Source organism: Thalassophryne amazonica, chromosome 2 (assembly GCF_902500255.1).
Source record: "Thalassophryne amazonica chromosome 2, fThaAma1.1, whole genome shotgun sequence".
NCBI lineage: Eukaryota > Metazoa > Chordata > Actinopteri > Batrachoidiformes > Batrachoididae > Thalassophryne > Thalassophryne amazonica.
The window spans coordinates 18974093-18996993 of record NC_047104.1 but is presented as its reverse complement, the minus strand read 5'-3'; the positions used below and the strand labels follow the sequence as shown (position 1 = coordinate 18996993).

General features: G+C 43.0%; 1 protein-coding gene across 1 annotated transcript in view; it reads left to right on the top strand.

The window, feature by feature from the left end:
• The window catches only part of aldh1a3 (aldehyde dehydrogenase 1 family, member A3), a 196393-nt gene that overhangs the window by 139147 nt on the left and 34345 nt on the right, over nt 1–22901 (top strand). Inside the window, exon 9 of the mRNA XM_034184024.1 lies at nt 6251–6435. Coding sequence (XP_034039915.1) covers nt 6251–6435 — 185 coding nt within the window. The remainder of the gene's footprint in view (nt 1–6250; nt 6436–22901) is intronic.

Below are 22901 nucleotides of genomic sequence, written 5' to 3'. Positions count from 1 at the left end.
TAGATGAAAATCATCATCTATTTTTGGCATTCCCGCTCCTGCCCGCTCCCGTTCATTTTTATTCCCGTCCCATCCCATTCATGGGATTGATAAAGTTTTGACTCCCATCCCGCTGGAATCCCGCAGGAATCACGTGACCCACGGGAATTCTCGAAAAATGTCATCTTCTAGTGGCAAACACAGGACCGGACTGGGAGGCAGCGCTGTTTTCCCTCACACACACACGCGTGGGCTGAAATTATCACTCAGCTGTGTGTGTGTGTGTGTTCATAACACCTGCAGGAACCACTAAGCGCATGCAAGGCCCACATCCAACACCACTCGCTGGACACTTAGAAAATGTGTGGCCATTCGTGCAGTCAGGATGAAAATGGTGAGCAAGCGACCACTTTCAAGCTGGCTGGAGAATTGGTCTAAGTGCTCCCATGACTGTGGCGTCACCAAAGCCATACACATGTGGCGTCCCAGAGTGTCGGCTGTAACCCTCAGCACATGTCAATCAATTTCAATCAATTTTATTTATATAGCGCCAAATCACAACAAACAGTTGCCCCAAGGCGCTTTATATTGTAAGGCAAGGCCATACAATAATTACGTAAAAACCCCAACGGTCAAAACGACCCCCTGTGAGCAAGCACGTGGCGACAGTGGGAAGGAAAAACTCCCTTTTAACAGGAAGAAACCTCCAGCAGAACCAGGCTCAGGGAGGGGCAGTCTTCTGCTAGGACTGGTTGGGGCTGAGGGAGAGAACCAGGAAAAAGACATGCTGTGGAGGGGAGCAGAGATCAATCACTAATGATTAAATGCAGAGTGGTGCATACAGAGCAAAAAGAGAAAGAAACGCTCAGTGCATCATGGGAACCCCCCAGCAGTCTAAGTCTATAGCAGCATAACTAAGGGATGGTTCAGGGTCACCTGATCCAGCCCTAACTATAAGCTTTAGCAAAAAGGAAAGTTTTAAGCCTAATCTTAAAAGTAGAGAGGGTGTCTGTCTCCCTGATCTGAATTGGGAGCTGGTTCCACAGGAGAGGAGCCTGAAAGCTGAAGGCTCTGCCTCCCATTCTACTCTTACAAACCCTAGGAACTACAAGTAAGCCTGCAGTCTGAGAGCAAAGCACTCTATTGGGGTGATATGGTACTATGAGGTCCCTAAGATAAGATGGGACCTGATTATTCAAAACCTTATAAGTAAGAAGAAGAATTTTAAATTCTATTCTAGAATTAACAGGAAGCCAATGAAGAGAGGCCAATATGGGTGAGATATGCTCTCTCCTTCTAGTCCCCGTTAGTACTCTAGCTGCAGCATTTTGAATTAACTGAAGGCTTTTCAGGGAACTTTTAGGACAACCTGATAATAATGAATTACAATAGTCCAGCCTAGAGGAAATAAATGCATGAATTAGTTTTTCAGCATCACTCTGAGATAAGACCTTTCTAATTTTAGAGATATTGCGTAAATGCAAAAAAAGCAGTCCTACATATTTGTTTAATATGCGCTTTGAATGACATATCCTGATCAAAAATGACTCCAAGATTTCTCATAGTATTACTAGAGGTCAGGGTAATGCCATCCAGAGTAAGGATCTGGTTAGACACCATGTTTCTAAGATTTGTGGGGCCAAGTACAATAACTTCAGTTTTATCTGAGTTTAAAAGCAGGAAATTAGAGGTCATCCATGTCTTTGTCTGTAAGACAATCCTGCAGTTTAGCTAATTGGTGTGTGTCCTCTGGCTTCATGGATAGATAAAGCTGGGTATCATCTGCGTAACAATGAAAATTTAAGCAATGCCGTCTAATAATACTGCCTAAGGGAAGCATGTATAAAGTGAATAAAATTGGTCCTAGCACAGAACCTTGTGGAACTCCATAATTAACCTTAGTCTGTGAAGAAGATTCCCCATTTACATGAACAAATTGTAATCTATTAGATAAATATGATTCAAACCACCGCAGCGCAGTGCCTTTAATACCTATGGCATGCTCTAATCTCTGTAATAAAATTTTATGGTCAACAGTATCAAAAGCAGCACTGAGGTCTAACAGAACAAGCACAGAGATGAGTCCACTGTCTGAGGCCATAAGAAGATCATTTGTAACCTTCACTAATGCTGTTTCTGTACTATGGTGAATTCTAAAACCTGACTGAAACTCTTCAAATAGACCATTCCTCTGCAGATGATCAGTTAGCTGTTTTACAACTACCCTTTCAAGAATTTTTGAGAGAAAAGGAAGGTTGGAGATTGGCCTATAATTAGCTAAGATAGCTGGTCAAGTGATGGCTTTTTAAGTAATGGTTTAATTACTGCCACCTTAAAAGCCTGTGGTACATAGCCAACTAATAAAGATAGATTGATCATATTTAAGATCAAAGCATTAAATAATGGTAGGGCTTCCTTGAGCAGCCTGGTAGGAATGGGGTCTAATAGACATGTTGATGGTTTGGATGAAGTAACTAATGAAAATAACTCAGACAGAACAATCGGAGAGAAAGAGTCTAACCAAATACCGGCATCACTGAAAGCAGCCAAAGATAACGATACGTCTTTGGGATAGTTATGAGTAATTTTTTCTCTAATAGTTAAAATTTTATTAGCAAAGAAAGTCATGAAGTCATTACTAGTTAAAGTTAAAGGAATACTCAGCTCAATAGAGCTCTGACTCTGTCAGCCTGGCTACAGTGCTGAAAAGAAACCTGGGGTTCTTATTTTCTTCAATTAGTGATGAGTAGTAAGATGTCCCAGCTTTACGGAGAGCTTTTTTATAGAGCAACAGACTCTTTTTCCAGGCTAAGTGAAGATCTTCTGAATTAGTGAGACGCCATTTCCTCTCCAACTTACGGGTTATCTGCTTTAAGCTGCGAGTTTGTGAGTTATACCACAGAGTCAGGCACTTCTGATTTAAAGCTCTCTTTTTCAAAGGAGCTACAGCATCCAAAGTTGTCTTTTGTGGACAGTCTAAGGCACACCTGTGCACTAATCATGGTGTCTAATCAACATCTTGATATGGCACACCTGTGAGGTGGGATGGATTATCTCAGCAAAGGAGAAGTGCTCTGTTATGTGTTGGACACAGGACGGAGAACCGACCAGCGTTTGAAGGACCCAGTATGAAATAAGCAGAGCACGGTACAAAGGATAACAAAATTTAATGACATAACAGTGACGTGCTAAATACAACAAATGAGTGCGCGGTCTGCGAGGTGGAGATGATGGTGTGCTCCCAGCAGCACTAACGGTCCGGAGCCAGAAACAGTTCGGACCCAAGGACCCCGCCGACACCCCCCAGGTGGCCGCGACAAACCGAGTCTGTGAAAGAAGAAACCATCATGTGAGTCCACACTCCACACACAGAGAGACCACTCAAAGGTGTACACAAACAGCAAACACTTCCTGGCTTAATCACTAATCAGCTTCCCACCCTGCAGGCATGGAACATCCAGTTCACATACTTCAACTGCAGTGGAAGCTGATTAAACGACTAACATAACAGCTCAATATAATAAGGTGTGAGGGACACCACATTTACTGACTGTACAAATGTTAGTCACAAAACCTAACGTACCTCAGGAAGTGTGCTGACGAGCGTGAGACCTCACCCCCTCCTCTTTCACAGACCATGGCATCAAACCTGGACGTTCTCTGCATCCATAATGATGAGATGGCTCTCAAGACGACAATCTCACCTGTCTGGTCACAAGGTCGCGTCTCTGGCAAATACACACTGTGTACTCCAGACTTAAATGCCACCATGCTCCAATCCGTGTAGATGCACCACAGCTGTGAGTCCTGACGAGCTGCACATGATCAGCCTCAGGTGATCAGGGTGAGGTCCTGATAACTCAGCCACACAGCCACTCAGTCCTAAACGCGTGCCACCTGGAAGGAAAAACAACAGACAGAAGACAGAAACAAAAGGCAGCCAGGCCCCCAGCCACAACAGTGCTCACTATCACAGATTTAGACTGGTTTGTGAACAATATTTGAGGGAAATGGTGATATTGTTTGTGGAAAAAGTTTTAGATCTTTGAGTTCATCTCATACAAAATGGGAGCAAAACCAAAAGTGTTGCGTTTATATTTTTTGTTGTGTATTATTAGACTCAGTTGGCTTCGCTCAAAATGTAAATGAGTCTACACACCACTTTAACCATACTTTAGATCTTGTTCTGACTTATGGTAATTTAAGATTTAACAGTAATCCCTGAAAACCCCCTTCTGTCTGATCATTTCTTAATAACATTTACTTTAATGGACTACCCAGCAGTGGGGAATAAGTTTCATTACAGTAGACGTCTTTCAGAAAGCGCTGTAACTAGGTTTAAGGATATGATTCCTTCTTTGTTATGTTCTCCAATGCCATATACCAACACAGTGCAGAGTAGCTACCTAAATTCTATGAGTGAGATAGAGTATCTCGTCAATAGTTTTACATCCTCATTGAGCACAACTTTGGATGCTGTAGCTCCTCTGAAAAAGAGAGCCTTAAATCAGAAGTGCCTGACTCCGTGGTATAACTCACAAACTCGCAGTTTAAAGCAGATAATCCGTAAGTTGGAGAGGAAATGGCGTCTCACTAATTTAGAAGATCTTCACTTAGCCTGGAAAAAGAGTCTGTTGCTCTATAAAAAAAGCCCTCCGTAAAGCTAGGACATCTTACTACTCATCACTAATTGAAGAAAATAACCCCAGGTTTCTTTTCAGCACTGTAGCCAGGCTGACAAAGTCAGAGCTCTATTGAGCCTAGTATTCCTTTAACTAGTAATGACCTCATGACTTTCTTTGCTAATAAAATTTTAACTATTAGAGGAAAAAATTACTCATAACCATCCCAAAGACGTATCGTTATCTTTTGCTGCTTTCAGTGATGCCGGTATTTGGTTAGACTCTCTCTCAGATTGTTCTGTCTGAGTTATTTTCATTAGTTACTTCATCCAAACCATCAACATGTCTATTAGACCCCATTCCTACCAGGCTCAGCTTTCAGGCTCCTCTCCTGTGGAACCAGCTCGCAATTCGGATCAGGGAGACAGACACCCTCTCTACTTTTAAGATTAGGCTTAAAACTTTCTTTTTTGCTAAAGCTTATAGTTAGGGCTGGATCAGGTAACCCTGAACCATCCCTTAGTTATGCTGCTATAGACTTAGACTGCTGGGGGTTCCCATGATGCACTGAGTGTTTCTTTCTCTTTTTGCTCTGTATGCGGCACTCTGCATTTAATCATTAGTGATTGATCTCTGCTCTCTTCCACAGCATGTGTTTTTCCTGACTCTCCCTCAGCCCCAACCAGTCCCAGCAGAAGACTGCCCCTCCCTGAGCCTGGTTCTGCTGGACTTTTCTTCCTGTTAAAAGGGAGTTTTTCCTTCCCACTGTCGCCAAGTGCTTGCTCACAGGGGGTCATTTTGACTGTTGGGGTTTTTCTGTAATTACTGTATGGCTTTTGCCTTACAATATAAAGCGCCTTGGGGCAACTGTTTGTGATTTGGCGCTATATAAATAAAATTGATTTGATTTAATTTGATTTAATCACTGGGAACCAGCAAGGGGCTTTTACAGCCAAATGTCTGGCAGATGATGAAACAGTGCAAATACAAAACAAGTGTCAGGATGAAGAAGAGTGAACTCTGAGTGAAGAAAGAACTCAGAGTTTGAAGCTTGAGCTTGACGTGTTGTGGAGCAGTAAGATTAATGTAGAAGTAGGTTGCGTAATGCTTAGCGTGCAACAGCAAGAAGTTTCTGGGTTCAAGTCCAACAATTCACACTTCCTTTCTGCTTCGAGTTTGCAGGTTGCCTTTGTCTGCTGTTCCTCCAGGAACTCTGCTTTACTCCCACCTTGATCCACATTAGCTTCTTTCTCTTTATAGCTCTGGAGGTTCAACAATGAAGGGCATCTGGTGTTTAAAAAAAAATAACTAAATACAAATCTTATGCCGAAGCACTGGTTCATTTCTGATTCCAATGGGAACCCCAGCCCAGCAGGAGCAGCCGATGCACAATCAGAAAAGAGGTGATGAAGTGTTGATTAGCCAGATGGTTTGGCAGTGGTGTGGACGGGCTGCCAGACTGAGGAAAAAGACAATGAAACAAATGTAGATCTGGGTGGATTTTAAGTATTTGGATCAGCAGATCCAGGCTTGTGGAATCATGTTGTGCATGAACTTGACTGCCTCGCTCGGCTGGACTGTCATTTTCTACAAACTGATGAAAATAAATTATTCATCATGTAATGAGTGTGCACACTCTTCATTTGCAGTGCAGCTGGCGGTGGAAGAAACCCAGAAAGGAGCATTCTACAACCAGGGACAGTGCTGCACAGCTGCTTCACGCATCTTTGTGGAAGAAAGCATTTACGAAGAGTTTGTGCGTCGAAGTGTAGAAAATGCCAAGAAGATTGTGACAGGAGACCCACTGGACCCCCAGACAACCCACGGGCCACAGGTGGGAATGCGGTAAACAACTTCATTCACTGAGAAAATGTCGTAGCTTTGCAGTGATAAGTCTGTCAGACACTATGTGAAAGTCTTAGAAAATAAAAAAAAGGAACAAAAACAAAACAGAACCTCGCCAGCAGGTAAAAAAACTGCAGGTAAACTAGAGAACCCTGTCGTCAAACATCAAAAATGGATCATGTAAGAGTGCTAAAGATGCCTTGATATTTCACAATAACATTTTGAACTACAGTTGTATGCAAAAGTTTGGGTACCCCTGATAATTTTCAAGATTTTCCTTTATAAATCATTGGTTGTCTGGATCAGAAATTTCAGTTAAATATATCATATATATAACGGGAAGCCTGCATTCACCATTCAATCTACTAATTTTGCATAAAGCAGAAGCCATAAAAATTGTCTTCAAAAGAAAACCCATCACAGCTCAAAGTCTGGAATATATAATCTAAGTGTCCAGCACAGGATAGCCAACTGTCATCAACCCCCACCACTAACAGGATTTAAGACTCTTTAAAGTACATTCCTCATGGAGCTGTGAACCCCTTATCAGATCACAAAACCAAATGGTTTTTCATCTAAAAACACAGACCCCAGAAAGGCCTACTTTCCCCAAAGTCCAAAAACTGTGCCTTCACGGCACAATTCCAATAAGACCATACAACAGAAGGATTACCCTCAACTTGGTGGTCACAACGCAGTTTGTCTGGTTAAAATTGATACCAGATTGACAGATTTCACATTGTGATGAAATCCAAAAACCAGCCTCTCCCAGTCCGTGGAGCAAGAGTGACCCCTTTTGGGCAAATTGGGGAAGGGCATGTAACTAACGTGTGAGTGTTATAAGTTGAAATTCACATTTTTTAAAGTCATACTCTTGTTATGGTAACCAGAAAACAAAGAAAAAGGAAAGAAAAAGGAACAAACCTGTGATCATTTAACCTCACATGGAATTTATATATATCCTGTATTTTACTCCGATCATAGATTGTAGAGAGTTTGTCAAATGTGTGATTTATCCAGATATGTCTGTTGTGTGATATTGTTAAGGAAAGTGTGGACTAGAGTTTTGTAATACAGGACTTGATTGGTTTTAAGCGGGAATTTAAGAAAGCAGACCCTGATTCATTATAAAACTAGACAAAGGAATACAGAAAAACTACAGTATCCAGAATTCTTGGGGGTGGAGCTTTTAATTCTTCAAAAGCATGCGCCCCCAGGGAATTGTGCTCTTCTCTTCTGCTCTTACGTGCTGACTCTTCCTCTTGGGTCTCGAGACGCTGCCTTAGCTGTCCAAAATTTTATGACGTTTTGTTCCTGTGACCACGTGTTGTCTAACTTATTTCTTGTTTGTGCGTGCAATACGAGAAATTACTTTTTCACTTTTTCTACAGATAACTTTTTCTCCACTTTTGTCAAGTTAAACATGCAGGCACATTTAACTTCCTTTGACTTTTTTTCTTATTAAAACCTTTTTCTTCTTGAACTCCAAATTCACCTTGTGAACATTTTACTTACAAAGTCAACTATTTTTGTATCAAATTTTTGATTTGATCTGGCGTCCAAAGACAACGACGAAAGAGAAATTTTTGTTTTGGGAGTAGAAGTTAAAGACACTCAAGCCTTTATTCTTATGATCCCAGATGGCAAGTGCTGCAGAGATATATACATCCAGGTCAGCTGAGCTGTGACAGCGATTGAAGCGCCACCACAAGTCACAGCGATCACAACCTCACAGTGTTAGTGTCATTAGCGGGGAAAATGTAGAGATTGTCAGTAGCTACAAGTACCTGGGCACTGTGATTGATGATGAATTGAAGTTTGACCTGAACACTGATAGCATTGTTAAAAAAGGGCAGCAAAGAACTTACCTTCTGAGGAAGCTGAACTCTTAATGTGAGTAAAACTATTTTAACCGGCATTGCTTTGTGCCATGCGGCTCCGCATGGCACAAAGCAACGCCGTGATGAAGCCTCACAGGACATGTTGGGGCATGTCCAGCTCATGCTCAATTTCTCGGATATTCACACGACTGAAAAGCAACCGGAAGGCGTCTGAAAGCCACCTGAAAGCCGTCCTGAGAGACCAACACGGAGGTGGTTTTGTCCCACGTCATGAGCGGCATGGTGGCGCATTCATCTGCTTCTTTTTCCATGAAAAAAACTCCTGTAACAGTGGAATGTGCCGAAAAAGTGCTGATGTCCACGCCTTCTGCCTTTTTGTGAAAGTCAGACGACGTCCCGGATCAACAAAGCCTTCACGTTGGAAATGATCTGGTTGTTTCAGCGGGGTGTCAGCCTGTCGATCGGCGCTCGGAGCGCGCCGCGCTCTCAGACGCTGTGGGCAGTCTGTAAACCATCTGGAGCTTTCCTTAATCTGTCCCTGAAAGCCATATTAATTTTCCGAATGGTGTCCACCTGGAGGTCTCACAGTTTCAGGAAAAAAATTGATGCAGCAAAGCCGACGAGAGGGGTGGACCAGTGCTCTCTCAAAGCCTGCTCACAGGCAAATGACGCAACCCACAGGTGTGAAAAAACTCACGCATGCGCACGAAGGTTCAAGCTTGGCTGATGCAATCACACGTGATTCAAATCCATATGGTTTTTGAAAAAAAATAAGAAGGTCCACTACTTTTCTAACAGACCTCGTACTTTCTGTAAATCCTATGAACTTCATTTCACTTCTCAAATATCACTGTGTTTGTCTGCTATATGAAATATTTAATTGAAATTACTGATCCAAACAACCAATGATTTATAAATGAAAATCATTGAAATCATCTGGGGTGCCCAAACCTTTACATACAACTGTAAGTGCAGTCCATTTACCATTTATTGCTGTGAGGCAACAGTGCTAACCATTAAGCCACCGTGCAGCTAACAATAGTTTATCATTTAATCTGTTGATTATTTCCTGGATTAATCAATTAGTTGTTTGATCCAGAAAAGGATGTGGTTCACACCTCTGTTTCCTGCTTTTTTTTAAGTATCCAGATGAGTGTTACCATTTTGAATTTACTGACAAATGATTCCAGTTTTGGTTACAATATGTTCGCATTCCCTGTTCTGGTCATCATTTCTGATTGCTTCCTCGTGTCTACTTCGTGTTTATTTCAGTCCTGGTCCAAATGTGAATTTGGTTTCAGTGTTTTCCTGAAGTTTGGTTTAATTCCAAAAAGACTTTCAACACGATTACTCCTGCACAGCTGATTCACACATGTCCTCATGATTAGTTAATAGTGGTGTGTATGTAATCATATCAGAAACATGGTGCACTCTTTAATGCAGAAGAAATTTTTTTAGGAAACATGATCATTGCTGATATCAGCCAGGCTCACAATAAGTTTGTTGAGAACTAGGAAGATCTTGTTGACACAAATACCACTGGTTCTCATCACAGAAATCCAGATCCAGATTACCTCCATCACTCACTAGCCCAATGAAACTAGAAGCCAAGGGATGGACACACTTTGGAATGTCGGAATTGTTGAACTGGACATTCTGAGTCAGACCCCTTTTGTAAAGCTTAAAGATATTCAAAGTGAGACCAGGGTTGGCCCTTCTACCATCTTGTACGGACCATGTTCCTGTGAGTTTTGCATAGTGTGCACCGGGGAAAGTTCGCCAAGGAGCCAATCCTTATTTTCAACAACAGCTGGTGAGTAGACATCTGAAAAGCTTTTTTCTGCTTTTACTGACCCATTTTTTGGTTTCTTTCTTTCTTTTTGTCATTTGCATATAGCCATATATATATTTTTACCTAAGACAATCAAATATGGCCATCAGGTATTACAAAAGCACAAGTCCAGCCCTTTTACTGCCAGAGTCTTCAAATTCACAGGGAACATTCTTGGGACACAGACCTTGGACAAGTTCAAAGATGGCTAACCTTGACCTAGTTTAAATAGGTATTGTAAGAGGTTAAAAAGTCTCAAGTCTGTTCAGTTTTGTTTTTGAGTGGCAGGCGTGACAGCCAGAGTAGTGCTGCACTGTGATGTCAGTGGCTGGTCTCTTCAAAATCACTTCGTTTTGTGTGTTTATATATATCTTTCTCATATATTATGTAAAAACGTGCAAGAAATAAACACTTCTAAAACTGAAAACACTGTTTGGACCATAAACAGGTACACAGTAGTAGCTAGCTGCAAAACTCTGTTTCGTTTATATGCAAATATATCCTCATATATCATGTAAAATCTAGCGAGAAATAAATACGTCTGACACTGAAAACGTTTTTGTAACCCGATAACGTCTCTGGGGTCATTTAAAAGACATTTTGCAAATGTTAGTGTGCATGCTAACTTCCGCTAACTCAAAGCTTTGTATGGAATTAAATTTGTCACATTAATACCTGCAAATGCACAGAGAGTGATCTACAAATATTCCTTGGTTTGCACAACATTTGCTCATCATCTCATCTTCAGTCGCTTTTCCGGGTTTGGGTCGCGGGGGCAACAGCTCCAGCAGGAGACTCCAGACTTCCCTTTCCCATGCCACATTGACCACCACTGTCTGGGGGATCCTGAGGCGTTCCCAGGCCAGTGTGGAGATATTATCTGTCCACCTAGTCCTGGGTCTTCACCGGGGTCTCCTCCCAGATGGACGTGCCTGGAACACCTCCCTTGGTAGGCGCCCAGGATGCATCCTTACCAGATGCCCGAACCACCTCAGCTGGCTCCTTTCAACGTGAAGGAGCAGCGACTCTACTCTGAGCTCCCCACGGATGACCGAACTTCTCACCTTATCTCTAAGGAAGACCAACCTCCAACCTCCTGAGGAAGCCCATTTCAGCCATGACCCAACACTCATGACCATAGGTGAGAGTAGGAATGAAGATTGACCAGTAGATCGAGAGCTTCGCCTTTTGGGTCAGCTCCCTTTTCATCACAACAGTAGCGCGAATGCAATACTGCCCCTGCTGCGCGATTCTCCGGCCAATTTCACGCTCCATCATCCCCTCACTCATGAACAAGACCCAGAGGTACTTGAACCCCTTCACTTGGGGCAAGGCTGTATTCCCTACCCTCAATCCATCAGTTTCCTGCTGAGAACCATGACCTCAGATTTAGAGGTGCTGATCCTCATCCCAGCTGCTTCACACTCGGCTGCGAACTGATCCAGTAAGTGTTGGAGGTCACGGGCCAATGAAGCCAACAGGACAACATCATCTGCAAAAAGCAGTGATGAGACACTGAGCCCACCAAACTGGAAACCCTCCTCCCCTTGACTACGCCTCGATATCCTGTCCATGAATATCAAACAGGATTGGTCTGGTGGAGGCCGACCTCCACCAGAAACGAGTCCGACTTACTGCCGAGCACTCGAACACAGCTCTCGCTTTGCAAGTACAGAGATTGGATGGCCCTGAGAAGGGACCCCCTCACTCCATACTCCCGCAGCACCTCTCACAGTATCTCCCAGGGTACCTGATCATGCGCCTTCTCCAAGTCCACAAAACACATTAGCATTTGGAGCCCAGACTAGGCAGAGTAGAATTCCAATATGCAAGGACAGACAAACCTAAGAAGTAAGTTCCAAAAACAGCTAAGATTTAATAATTAAACAGTGTCCAGTATACACAAAAACAGGTGAGGGGAAGGATATAACAAAAATATAATCTTACCTCCACAAGGGTGTGGAATCCAAAATGCAATAGAGGTGGGAAAAGTTTAACCAAAAACACAATTCAACTCTGAGCACAGAGTGAGGGGAAAAACCCCAGGGGCTACAACAGTGAAAACAAATTACCAAAATACTAAAGTCCAAAGGAATCAACAGCACACAAAACTTGACAAGAAAATACTAGAAAAAAATCCACAACAAAAACCAGCATAATACATACCACCTCTCATGCACAAAGACGAACAAACAATGGGCCTCCAGGGAAGAACAAACTGAGGTTTAAATAAACTGGCTAAATGAGTAGCACCTGGGAAGAGCTGCAGCTGGAGTAATCAGAAAATCCATGTGATAACCAAAACTAAACAAAAGGGGGCAGCAGAACCAAGGCATCTCTGAAAGACAAAACAACCTAAGACCAAGACAGAACCCACTTAAATAATATGAGATGAATGCAAGCAAAACCAAAAACATTCATGAGAAAATTAAAACACTGAGAAAGAAACATAATGCATATAATAAAAAGAGTAAACCCAAGCCTAGAAATGAACCTGAAATGCTGACTACAATAAATATGACTCCACATCAGAAAGCATATAAATAAATCAAAACACCTAACCCAAAACCTGGACTGCAAAACTAACAAAGAACAATTAATAATCAAACAGCAACATAAACTGAGGCACATTGAGGGGGTGTGTCCCATACAGAAAAAGACATGAGCAGACTTAAGATTAACGTGACCCGGCAGCGAGGTGGATGACGTGACAGACAACAGAACAGACGCACAACACCAAATCTAAACATACACGTATAAACTCCAGATAAAGACAAGACTACACCAGAAGACAGGTGACAAAACAGAGTGTAAAGAACAGACACACCTACTGCAGACAAAAAGGACATGCCCAAACCAAACAGAACTACAGACACATGAAGTGATTTGGACAGACATGCAGACAAAGAGAAGCTGGGAGAGGAAACAGATCAGCCATAAACCAAGAGCTTAGTCCTGCAACAGGAAAGCAGATGCTCAAGGGACAGACAACACAACAAACTAATAAAACCCCCATAATCAGATCACAACATAGCCGTTATGCCCCCCCCCCCCCCCCCCCCCCCCCACCCCCCAAGAGCTGGCTCCCGACAGCTCAAAAGAAACCCCACCCCCCCAAAAAAGAGACAGGACAAGAAACAAACAACGGACAAGAAACCAGAAAAGGGACACCAAACCACAAGACCACAAAAAAGCCTACACACCGAAAAAGAAATACCAGGAGGGAGGCGAAGGAAGGAAACACTGCTAAACCACTGAAACTGTCTTGAAAGAAACAATTCCAACATATGATGACTAAAAGGCTGAAACGTCTGGCCACCACTAAAGGTGGGTTCTGACAGCTGGCCAGGTACACAGCTGATGCCCAGGTCGGGAGACGGCCCCAAGTGACTGAAGGACCCGACAGAGAAAGCTGTTCGGGTGGATGGCTGACTGGAAGCCATTGGAGAGATGGAGGTCCGGCTCCACTGCCGGCAGGAGTTTGCTGGAGAGACAGAAAGTCGATTCCTTGACCGACAGGAACGGTGCACCATGAAAGGAGACCTGCTTGTTGGCTGGCTGAAGGATATGGTGGGGTAAGAAATGAGCCTGTGCGGCCCCCCGGTGTTCTCCACCGTGTGAGGAACAGGGACATCCAGTCCCGCCCCACCGACGTCTTCGGTCGCGGGGGCAGGCGGCTCCACAGAGACGCCCTCGGTCACGGGGGCAGGCGGCTCCACAGAGACGCCCTTAGTCGCGGGGGCAGGCGGCTCCACAGAGACGCCCTCAGTCGCGGGGGCAGGCGGCTCCACAGAGACATCATTAGCTGTGGGGTCAGAGGGTTCCCCATTGATGTCATCAGTGGGGAGGAACGGCTGACCCCCGGGAAAGTCCCCAATAGCAGAGCATGCCAGCTCCTCTGCAGTGCCATCAGGGGCCGGAACTCGTGACCCCTTGGTGACCTCGGCTGAAGCTGGGCAACCCACCACCACCAGCATACCCTCAGGTTTCTTCTCAGGCCTGTCCTCATTCAGAGTCAGCTCCTCAGTGGCATTAACAGGAGGCTGAACTAGGGAACCCTCCGTGGTTACCGCCAGAGCTGGACCAATTGGCCCTTCGGGATCCTCGGGAGCTTGGCAGTATCTGCCCACCGACCTGTCAGACAAAGCATATGGGTTAACACATCCCAACTCCCCCTTCCCAGCATCTATGGCTGGCCCCGCTGGGAAGCACAGTGCTGCTTCTGGCTCCGGTGGTAGCCTCGAAGTAGGTCCAGCTGCCTTCACCACCAGCTACTGGGGTTCTTCTGTCGGGCTTGGACCGGCGCTTGTTTCTCTTTCACCGAGCTCCGCCCCCACTACTGTTGGTGTCCAGCAAAACAGGTGACAGAGGATGTTCGGCTGGTCAGATGGCTTAATAGGGGGAGCAGGGATCCCAGGGACATGAGAGCTAGAAAAAGAGTCAGGTGCAGAGTGCAAAACAGCTGACACACCACTGACTGCCTGCGTGAGTCCGGAGAGAAGCACCTGCCTAAAACTGGATCTGTCCAAACAGAAGGAGACTGGAGTTTGGTGATAATGTTTCATATGGTGGAATTTAGGGAATGCAGGGCAGTATTAGTCTGTGCCTGTGACTGAGCAGAGGACAAAAAACTCTCTACGACAGTGATCAGGGTTTGCAAAGAGAGGGAGTCCTGCTCTGATGATACAGGCAGGTGCAGATCACCAACGTCAGGGTTCTGTACTGAGTGAGTGACTGGCTGAAGTGCAGACATGTCACGGTTAGAACAAAACTGAAAGTCTTGGGAGGCATGGTTACTGACTTTGGCTATATCTGGGGTTGGAAGGTCAAAACTATGTGACCTAAAATACTCCACGGGGTCACGTGCCCATTCTGGGGTGTTGTCCTCTTCCAACAACCCTTCCAAAGAAAACAACTCAGGGAAAAAATCAAAAGCCCATGGGTGGGCATCCACCACATCCCATGCCTTATTCAAAAAATCCTTCCTCTTTCTGGGAGTGGAACAGCAGTGAAAAGAATTAAAGCAGAGTCTGAACTGTTCACCAAATGTCTTAAAAGAAACAAGATCAGGGAGTTTGCCTGCGGGATTCTTCTTTGGGAGGCCCATCCTGTTAGCGTTTGGAGCCCGGACTAGGCAGAGTAGAATCCCAATATGCAAAGACAGACAAACCCAAGAAGTAAGTTCCAGTAATCAGAAAATCCATGTGATAACCAAAACTAAACAAAAGGGGGCAACAGAACCAAGGCATCTCTGAAAGACAAAACATAACCTAAAACCAAGACAGAACCCACTTAAATTATATGAGATGAATGCAAACAAAACCAAAAACAAAATCAAAACACTGAGAAAGAATCATAATGCATATAATAAATAGAGTAAATTCAAGCCTAGAAGTCAACCTGAAATGTTGACTACAATAAATATGACTCCACATCAGAAAGCATGTAAATAAATCAAAACACCTAACCCAAAACCTGGACTGCAAAACTAACAAAGAACAATTAATAATCAAACAGCAACATAAACTGAGGCACACTGAGGGGGTGTGTCCCATACAGAAAAAGACATGAGCAGACTTAAGATTAACGCGACCCGGCAGTGAGGTAGATGACGTGACAGACAACAGAACAGACGCACAACACCAAATCTAAACATACACGTATAAACTCCAGATAAAGACAAGACTACACCAGAAGACAGGTGACTACAAAACAGACAGAGTATAAAGAACAGACACACCTACTGCAGACAAAAAGGACATGCCCAAACCAAACAGAACTACAGACACATGAAGTGATTTGGACAGACATGCAGAGAAAGAGAATCTGGGAGAGGAAACAGATCAGCCATAAACCAAGAGCTTAGTCCTGCAACAGGAAAGCAGATGCTCAAGGGACAGACAACATAACATACTAATAAAACCCCCATAATCAGATCACAACATAACAATGTAGACTGGGTGGGCATACTCCAAGGCACCCTCCACCATCCTCGTTGTGAGAGTAAAGAGCTGGTCGGTCATTCCACGACCAGGAAGGAACCTGCATTGTTCCTCTTCAGTCTGAGGTTCGACTATCGGCTGAACCCTCCTTTCCAGCACCCTCGGGTAGACTTTACCAGGGAAGCTCTCTGGTCCCCCTTTTTAAATATGGGGACCACCACCCCAGTTTGCCACTCCTTCGGCACTGTACCAGACCTCAACGCAATGTCGAAGAGACGTCTCATCCAAGACAATCCCTCCACACCCAGAGCCTTCAGCATTTCTGGACGGATCTCATCAACCCCCAGGGCCTTGCCACTGCGGAGTTGTTTGACTACCTCAGTGACTTCCACCAGGGAAATTGATGAAAATCCTCCATCAGCTTCCAGCTCTGCCCCTACTATAGAAGGCGCTCCGGTCTGATGCAGGAGTTCCTCAAAGTGTTCCTTCCAGCACTAGATTACATCCTCAGTTGAGTTTCTGTGTAGGCTCTCAGTTGTCCAGGTGGTTTCCATAGTAGAGAAGCTTGAATCTTCGACTGGACTGGGTTGCTTGACATGAGGACGTTTCGCTTCAAATCACAGAAGCTTCCTCAGCTAAAATTCTTGCTCTTAATATTTTTATACAACCCCTGGCAAAAATTATGGAATCACCGGCCTCAGAGGATGTTCATTCAGTTGTTTAATTTTGTAGAAAAAAAGCAGATCACAGACATGACATAAATCTAAAGTCATTTCAAATGGCAACTTTCTGGCTTTAAGAAACACTATAAGAAATCACGAAAAAAAAAGATTGTGGCAGTCAGTAACGGTTACTTTTTTAGACCAAGCAGAGGAAAAAAATATGGAATCACTCAATTCTGAGGAAAAAATTATGGAATCACCCTGTAAATTTTCATCCCCCAAATTAACACCTGCATCAAATCAGATCTGCTCATTGACATTGACCCTGTGCCATGACATTGACCCTATGTGTCTTTTTGCAAGGAATGTTTTTGCAGTTTTTGCTCTATGGCAAGATGCATTATCATCTTGAAAAATGATTTAATCATCCCCAAACATCCTTTCAATTGTCCAAAATATCAACATAAACTTGTGCATTTATTGATGATGTAATGACAGCCATCTCCCCAGTGCCTTTACCTGACATGCAGCCCCATATCATCAATGACTGTGGAAATTTACATGTTCTCTTCAGGCAGTCATCTTTATAAATCTCATTGGAAAGGCACCAAACAAAAGTTCCAGCATCATCACCTTGCCCAATGCAGATTCGAGATTCATCACTGAATATGACTTTCATCCAGTCATCCACAGTCCACAATTGCTTTTCCTTAGCCCATTGTAACCTTGTTTTTTTCTGTTTAGGTGTTAATGATGCCTTTCGTTTAGCTTTTCTGTATGTAAATCCATTTCCTTTAGGCAGTTTCTTACAGTTTTGTCACAGATGTTGACTCCAGTTTCCTCCCATTCGTTCCTCATTTGTTTTGTTGTACATTTTTCGATTTTTGAGACATATTGCTTTAAGTTTTCTGTCTTGACGCTTTGTCTTCCTTGGTCTACCAGTATGTTTGCCTTTAACAACCTTCCCATGTTATTTGTATTTGGTCCAGAGTTTAGACACAGCTGACTGTGAACAACCAACATCTTTTGCAACATTGCGTGATGATTTACTCTCTTTTAAGAGTTTGATAATCCTCTCCTTTGTTTCAATTGACATCTCTCGTGTTGGAGCCATGATTCATGTCAGTCCACTTGGTGCAACAGCTCTCCAAGGTGTGTTCACTCCTTTTTAGATGCAGACTAACGAGCAGATCTGATATGATGCAGGTGTTAGTTTTGGGGATGAAAATTTACAGGGTGATTCCATAATTATTTCCTCAGAATTGAGTGATTCCATATTTTTTTCCTCTGCTTGGCCTACAGATTTTATCTGTCATTGTACTAAATTTTTTGACAATCATTTATGCTTTATAATTTTTTTAATTAATTTATTCATTTAGCTTTTTATATTATGGAATGTCAACAACATTGTTCACTGATTTGTTTTTGTTTGTTTTTTTTATTTACAGGCATGCTCAAACGTGGCATGGCAGCTATGGAGGTTTCTTTCTTCAGTGAGTATCTCTCATTGTCCTCCACAACCATCAAGAAATTGGAGCAAAGAACTGGACCTTCCAATGACGATGCTGCAAAATAATCATGAGACTTCTCTTCTTCAAGAAGCTGAAATGGCAAAATTCCTACAGCTGCAGGAAAACCATGTGTGGAGTCTGGAAATAAAGCTGCTGCTTCTGCTGGGCTGTGGTGGCACCAAATCACTAAAGGTCCAGTGTGGATGCTAATTGTCCTCAACCCATTGTGCCACATGTTGGGTGATCATAGGGTATGTGGGTCTTGGTGGGAGGCATACCAATACAAAAGTCTCCCAAGAGGTCAGTGCTTGACTGGTGATGCCCTCAAGCATGATCTCACAAAAATGTTCAGTGTTCTTGTTGTTAAGCAAAGTTGGGGAGGTTATTCTTTTCTTACCATTGTGGTAAGAAAAGCACCAGCGTGTGCAGCACACCATCTGTTGCACCTACCTTTGTCTGTGTTTTCAATGTTTTTTAGTGTTTTTAAGCCTTAACATCTCTCATATTGGGTCTCTGCTGGTATATGACCACCAGTCCCCCTTGGGTTTACAGCAAAATGTCAGAGACTTAAGTGCTTCTAATTATAATGGACAGAAAACTTTATCCCCGCTCCTGTCAGTGTTAGGATTTGCCCGTTAGTGCCCTTTGAGTGTCTACTTGCAATGGATTTGTGTGCTATTCTCATGTTCTGTTTTAGTTTTCTGTTACACTCCCTCACTGGGTTGAGTGCCCCTCTAGTTTTGGTTATGTACTTCATTCTGGTTGTTGTTTGCTTTTCAGTGTGATTTCTGTTAATTGCTTGTTTTTTTTATTTTCACACTGTTTTCTGTAGTCACCTTATGTGCACCTTTGCTTTTCTGTATTATGTTCTACTCACCTGCAGATCACCTTTTATTAGTTGTCACATGACCTTTGACCCCACCACACATCATTCTCCATTTTGTTCAGTCAACTCCTCCTGTGCACTTGTTCCTCCTCCTTCCCCTGATTCAACACACCTGTTCCTTCATCAGTTTGGTTATTTAACCACTTCTTGTTTGTCAGTCATTGCTGGTCCATTGTGTAGTTCTCCAGTGTAAACTCCTCGTCCAGGTTCTTGTATATTCTTGTGTGTAAGTACTGTTTCTTGTGGTTTCCTCAGTTTTTGGCAATTCTGGCCCTGCTTTTTGATCTTTCACTTTGCAGCCTCTGTTTTTTTGCTGCACTGTATGTATGGGATATTTTGGGACTGTTAAACACCTTTGCACCTTTTTTGGAACTATGTCACAATAAATCACAGTGGTTGATAAAATCCTTTGTGTCCACGCTGCCTGCATTTTTGGGTTGCAGTTGAACTCTGCAATCAAACCCTAACAGTCAGAGATTCCGATTTACCTTCTCCAGACCTCAACGCTACCTTCCCGGTGAAAGCGTCATCGTCGCCGCAGTAAATGTAGTGGCCAGATGGTAAAGTTAAGGATCTGCCTGACATGTTCCTCGTATGACTCCGTACTGCAGAAGGATCATTGTATCCCCTCACGGTGCTTCCTTAATCCCACTGACAGCTGTCTGGTACCTGTCACTGGCTTGGATGATGTAGGCCTATTCCAGCTGTGCAGCCCCCTCTCCCCGCGGCTCTGTCAGCATGGAATAAATCTCCACAACCTGAGCACACTGCTCTGCGCTCAGAGGTTTGCTAGGCCCCGAGTTCCCTCTGACCAGAATTGGCTTGATTAATGCCAGATCGCTGGCAAACAAATCTTTATCTTAAGGGATTTATTCAGCTCCCATGATCTGGGCTTCCTTTGTGTAACGGAGATGTGGATGAACACTGGTGAGTGCAGCCCTCTTGTGGAACTCTTATTGGCCGATTGTTCTTATTTTAATTTTCCGCAGGCACTGGGCCAAGGTGGAGGAACAGTGACTGTTTTTAAAGGAACTTTTAACTGAAAACAATGTCCTGCATCCTTTTCCAGTTTAGAGCTGAGTGTTTTCGAGGTTGGTTGCTTGGCCCTGGTGCTCTGTGCTGTCATCTACTGGCCCCCAAAATATGAGTTCATAAGTGACTTTTCTAAATTCCTTGTGGTCAGAAACAGCCAATTATACAGTAGTGTTCAGAATAATAGTAGTGCTATGTGACTAAAAAGATTAATCCAGGTTTTGAGCATATTTCTTATTAAAAGGAAAACTAGGTACCAGTAGATTCAGCAGATTCTCACAAATCCAACAAGACCAAGCATTCAAAATATGCACACGCTTAAGACTATGAAATTGGGCTATTAGTAAAAAAAAGTAGAAAAGGGGGTGTTCACAATAATAGTAGCAGCTGCTGTTGACACTACAAACTCAAAACTATTATGTTCAAACTGCTTTTTTTTAGCAATCCTGTGAATCACTAAACTAGTATTTAGTTGTATAACCAGTTTTTCATGATTTCTTCACATCTGTGAGGCATTAATTTTGTTGGTTTGGAACCAAGATTTTGCTCGTTTACTAGTGTGCTTGGGATCATTGTCGTCTTGAAACACCCATTTCAAGGGCATGTCCTCTTCAGCATAAGGCGACATGACCTCTTCAAGTATTTTGACATAGCCAAACTGATCCATGATACCTGGTATGCGATATATAGGCCCAACACCATAGTAGGAGAAACATGCCCATATCATGATGCTTGCACCACCATGCTTCACTGTCTTCACTGTGAACTGTGGCTTGAATTCAGAGTTTGGGGGTCATCTAACAAACTGTCTGCGGCCCTTGGACCCAAAAAGAACAACTTTACTCATCAGTCCACAAAATATTCCTCCATTTCTCTTTAGGCCAGTTGATGTGTTCTTTGGCAAATTGTAACCTCTTCTGCACATGTCTTTTATTTAACAGATGGACTTTGCGGGGGATTCTTGCAAATAAATTAGCTTCACACAGGCGTCTTCTAACTGTCACAGCACTTACAGGTAACTCCAGACTGTCTTTGATCATCCTGGAGCTGATCATTGGGTGAGGCTTTGTCATTCTGGTTATTCTTCTATCCATTTTGATGGTTGTTTTCCATTTTCTTCCACGCATCTCTTTTTTTTTTCCCCATTTTAAAGCATTGGAGATCATTGTAGATGAACAGCCTATAATTTTTTGAACCTGCATATAAGTTTTCCCCTCTCCAATCAACTTTTTAATCAAGACACTGTTCTTCTGAACAATGTCTTGAGCGTCCCATTTTCCTCAGGCTTTCAAAGAGCAAAGTATATTCAACAGGTGCTGGCTTCATTCTTACATAGGGGACACCTGATTCACACCTGTTTGTTCCACAAAATTCACTGACTGAATGCCACACTACTATTATTGTGAACACCCCCTTATCTACTTTTTTTTTTTACTAATAGCCCAATTTCATAGCCTTAAGTGTGCATATCATGAATGCTTGGTCTTGTTGGATTTGTGAGAATCTACTGAATCTACTGGTACACTGTTTCCCATGTAACAATAAGAAATATACTCAAAACCTTTATTAATCTTTTTAGTCACATAGCACTATTATTCTGAACACTACTGTACCTTGGACCCCAGACCTTTAAACATATATTACAAAACATTTTCAGGAAAAATTTCTTAAGTGTGTTATACATTTTGACACTTTTTGATAGTTTTTACTGCAGGCAAATATCAGCATCTTACTGATAATCTGTGTTGGCCCTTAAAATTTCATATCAATCAACCCCTAGTTTTAATGCTACACTCAAACTTTAGATCTGTTCATCCGAATATGAAAATTAATAAAGAAGAAACCTCTTGGAAAAGGTCTTAAGCTTACAATGCCAGTGCAGGAACTCATAACCTTGAACTCTGGCGATATGCACTCGCATTCCTTCACAGTTAAATGGATAAATTAGCAAAAGAAATGGCTGGAAGAAAAACAGAACCACCTAATTACCAATTAACACAGCTGTGGCCAAGAACATTGTCTCAGAAGTGACAGTGGAAATGAGCAAGTGAATTATTTTTTTTTTTTTTTTATTGTGAAAAGGTGAATGAAAAGTCTCAAATAACTAACAGGAAGAATGTTATTGCTAAGTTTTATGCTTATATCATGTCTCTGACTAGTTTCCTGTGCTTCTCAGCTTTTTTGTGTTTTGTGCTATTTTCTCTGCCTTGGTTTAGTTTCCCTGTGCTCCTCCTCAGCTCTTCTTCATGTTTTGCGGCACTTTTTCTGTCCTGGTTTAGCTCCTGCATGTCTCCCTGTCCTCAATGCTTAATGTTTTGCACCACTTTCTTGGCCCTAGTTTAGTTTCCTGTCTCCCTGTACTCCTCCTCAGCGCTTCATGTTTTGCGGCACTTTTTCTGTCCTGGTTTAGTTTCCTGTTTCCCTGTGGTCCTCCTTAGCTCCTCTTGGTGTTTGGCACCACTTTGTTGTTCCTGGTTTAGTTTCCTGTCTTACTGTGCTCCTTCTCAGCTTTTCTTCATGTTTTGCATGACTTTCTCTGCACTGGTTAATTTCCTGTCTCCCTGTGCTCCTCCTCCTCAGCTCTTCTTCAAGGTTTTCATTTCTTTCCTGTTGATCTAAACCCTGCCGTCGTGTTACATTTTGCTGGTCTGTCAACTGCTTTCCCTTTGTTTCTCAGTGATATCTACTTTGATCTCCGCTTAGACTCTTGTCACACATAAGCACAAATGGGGCAGAATGGCATGTGAATG